The sequence below is a fragment of the Miscanthus floridulus genome, chromosome 2 (genome assembly GCF_019320115.1).
Source record: "Miscanthus floridulus cultivar M001 chromosome 2, ASM1932011v1, whole genome shotgun sequence".
NCBI lineage: Eukaryota > Viridiplantae > Streptophyta > Magnoliopsida > Poales > Poaceae > Miscanthus > Miscanthus floridulus.
The window spans coordinates 65,463,032-65,465,817 of record NC_089581.1 but is presented as its reverse complement, the minus strand read 5'-3'; the positions used below and the strand labels follow the sequence as shown (position 1 = coordinate 65,465,817).

Here is a 2,786-nt window from a genome sequence, read left to right as displayed (position 1 = left end):
CAGGGTAGGTGAGCGTGGGTCCTGGTTCCACTGTGGGGGCGTGGAGTGCGTTCCACCGTGCGGATGTTGGATGGGCGCAGGGGCACGGTTTCTGCCGTGCGAGGCGTGGGATGGGTGCGGCCCACGGTTTTGAACGCTGGCGCTAGTTGGGAATGAGATGTAACGCGTGGAATGCGATACGTGACGGGAGCGCGGGAGGTGTGTCTGGACACAGGCATGAGACCGGACATCCGGACGCCAGTGGTACTGATAACAACACGATACATATGGCAGGTTGGGGCGGAAAATGGAAGTTTACCGTGTCTGCCTGAACTGAACGGAGAAAAAAGAACGGACGGCAGCAGCCTCGCGAGGGCGAGGCTAGGGAAAGTATTGGTGGACTGGACCGCTACCACCACGACTACTGGTACTACTGCAGATCAAGCGACCAAGACCAGTGAGACGCGTGGGGACTTGCAAGAGAGAGAAGGGAGCGGCCACCGCCCAGCGGGGCAGGCAACCCAACGCGATCTCCGGAGCAGGCAAGGCCGGGCCGGTGCGAGGCGGGGGCCATGAGGATCCGGAAGCGCCCCCCTGCCAGGGCAGCATCGCCGGGACCGCCGCCGCCTCCCCTGCCGCTGCAGCAACCCATGGTGAGATGCCGGCGCTTATTGCTTGCCTGTGTGTATCTGTTGCACGAGCCGCGCGGGCTGAATCGTCGTGGGCGTTGGCGTGCCGGTTCCCGATCGGTTCTTGTGCCAGGGGCCTGTTCGCCTTCCGTGCCGGGAGGCCGGGAGGGGAGGCGGTGATCTTTCTTTCCTCCCGTTCTGCTCACCACTTGCCTGCCTGCCGTTCTTGGTGCAGGAGAAACCACGGGAGGAGGAGGGCAAGGAGGCAGAGGAGGAGGAGAAGCGGCCGATCCTCGCCGCCGGAGTCCGAGACGACGACCGGGTCCGCCCCGCCGCCGCCGCGCCTGCCTCTGGGAACAGGAACAGGAACAGGTGTGTGTCAAGATCCTCTGTTCAGGTGTCCCTAGGAGATCTCTCTCGGGTGGGGTAGCTGACAAATCGCTTTCTTTCCTTCTTTCTGTCCCCTGTCCCGCGCAGCAGCGCAACGGACGACGTGCCCAAGCCGGAGCCGCAGGACGCCGCCGCCACCAGGTGCAGCCGGAACGACGGGAAGCGGTGGCGCTGCAAGAAGGCGGCCGTGCCGGGGTACCTGTTCTGCGACCGCCACGTCGCGTGGTCCACACGCAAGCGCAAACCCAGAGCCAAGGAGCCCAAGAGTCACGGCAGCGGCGTCCTGGAGCCCACCACCACCATCCCCAAGAAGTTCGCAGAGGACCACGGCGAGACGCAGCGCAACGCCGGGTTCTTCGGTGGCTTCTAGCCGGGCTGCCGGAAGCGAGCGGGCGGGCGAACGGCGGCAGGCCTGCAAGGGCAGTGCGGCGATCTACTTACCATGATTTACCTTTACTACTCACCAACTGATTGATAGTAGTTATCCATTTTGTGTTGCGTGCATCTTTCTTCGATTTTAACTTGCTGCCGTGGTATGCTCGTATCGTATAGGAGTAGCTACCAGTACTCGTGTTCATCCGAAGGTAAATGTCGCGATGCCATTTTAGGCAGAATCCAGGACCTGATGCAAAAGTAGGCAGTTAAATAGGGGGGCATTGATCATTGGTTGTGACTTGTTCTTCTCGAGCTATTTGCTTTCGCCCTATATTATCTCTGTTAGGTGCGGTGGAATAAGCATGCATAAACAACCCTATTCGCTTAAGCTATTTTTTCATGGAACAATATTTTTCTCTTATAACATTTCAGCATAAACATCAGCATAAGTCAAATTTCAACATAAGCAAACAGGCTGAAGGATTGCTTATTAAAAAAGCGCTTTCTTATGTGCGTGATGCAGCCCTACAGGAACAGGTATAGCCCACAAACTCACATATTTCATCTTGCATGCTTACACTGTTTTTTTAAAGAACCAGGAGGGGCACACCCCTACTCAAAATATATTAAAAGGCGCCAGGAGCGTAGGAAACAGTACAGGGGGGATAATTTAAGAAACATAGAAAGAAATAAAAAAAAGGGTGACAACAAGCCGTAACAAAGCTAAATAAGATTGGAGAAACATAGAAAGAAATAAAAAAAGGGTGACAACAAGCCGTGACCAAGCTAAATAAGATTGGCTATCCATCGATGTAACCAAGGGAAAAGCTTCACTTTGTTCTTGTCTGAAATCATCTTTAGACTGCTGAATAGATGGACTGACCTGGCGAAAGATCATGTAATTACGCGCTTTCTAAATTGTCCAACTCATTAACACGATTATCTCCATGAAGAATGGGACTTCAAGCTGATCTTTGAAGCTCTGAAGGCTTTGGAAGGGGTCAAGTGTCTGGTCAGTCTGAATGCCAAGCCAGGCCTAGCACTAGACAGAGAAGGGGCAGTTGAGAAAAAGATGCATCAGCGACTCTTCAAAACCATTGCACATAATGCAATTGTAATCTTGTAGTGTCATATTCTTTCTCCTCAAAAGCTCTCTAGTGCTCAACCTGCCCTTGACCAACAACCAGAAAAACACTTTGTGTTTATTTTGGCATGAGCTTCTCCAAATCCGTTTGTAGACTGGGTGCAGATGCATATGTCCACTTAGTTGTTTATAGGCTTTGTTCACTGGGAAATGATCTGATTTTCAAATATATGACCATTTATCTGACAAATCATTGAGGTTGACTCATGTAACTCCTCTTGTAATTGCAGCAATTGAGGATGAGCTTGTTGGGAGATGGGCAGATGGAA

At 53.1% G+C, this 2,786-nt stretch overlaps 1 protein-coding gene across 2 annotated transcripts; it reads left to right on the top strand.

Annotated features, from left to right (window-relative positions):
• The first annotated feature begins 301 nt into the window (after nucleotides 1-301).
• Nucleotides 302-1,704, top strand: LOC136539013 (uncharacterized). Of its 2 annotated transcripts, none has more exons than XM_066530931.1 (3): nucleotides 302-632; nucleotides 844-980; nucleotides 1,089-1,704. In XM_066530931.1, the coding sequence occupies exons 1-3, from the start codon at nucleotides 552-554 to the stop codon at nucleotides 1,366-1,368; spliced, it is 498 nt and encodes a 165-aa protein (XP_066387028.1). In that variant the 5' UTR covers nucleotides 302-551; the 3' UTR covers nucleotides 1,369-1,704. The 2 variants fall into 2 exon arrangements, with proteins under 2 accessions (XP_066387028.1, XP_066387027.1); XM_066530930.1 differs by having other exon boundaries at nucleotides 307-632; nucleotides 1,086-1,704.
• Nucleotides 1,705-2,786: the final 1,082 nt, after the last annotated feature.

Excerpts from the sequence above, each read along its gene's own strand:
- LOC136539013 (XM_066530930.1), top strand. The coding sequence starts at position 552 with ATGAGGATCCGGAAGCGCCCCCCTGCCAGGGCAGCATCGCCGGGACCG. Across the intron at positions 633-843 it reads TGCCGCTGCAGCAACCCATG|GAGAAACCACGGGAGGAGGA; the intron begins GTGAGATGCCGG and ends TTCTTGGTGCAG. Across the intron at positions 981-1,085 it reads GGGAACAGGAACAGGAACAG|CAGCGCAACGGACGACGTGC; the intron begins GTGTGTGTCAAG and ends TGTCCCGCGCAG.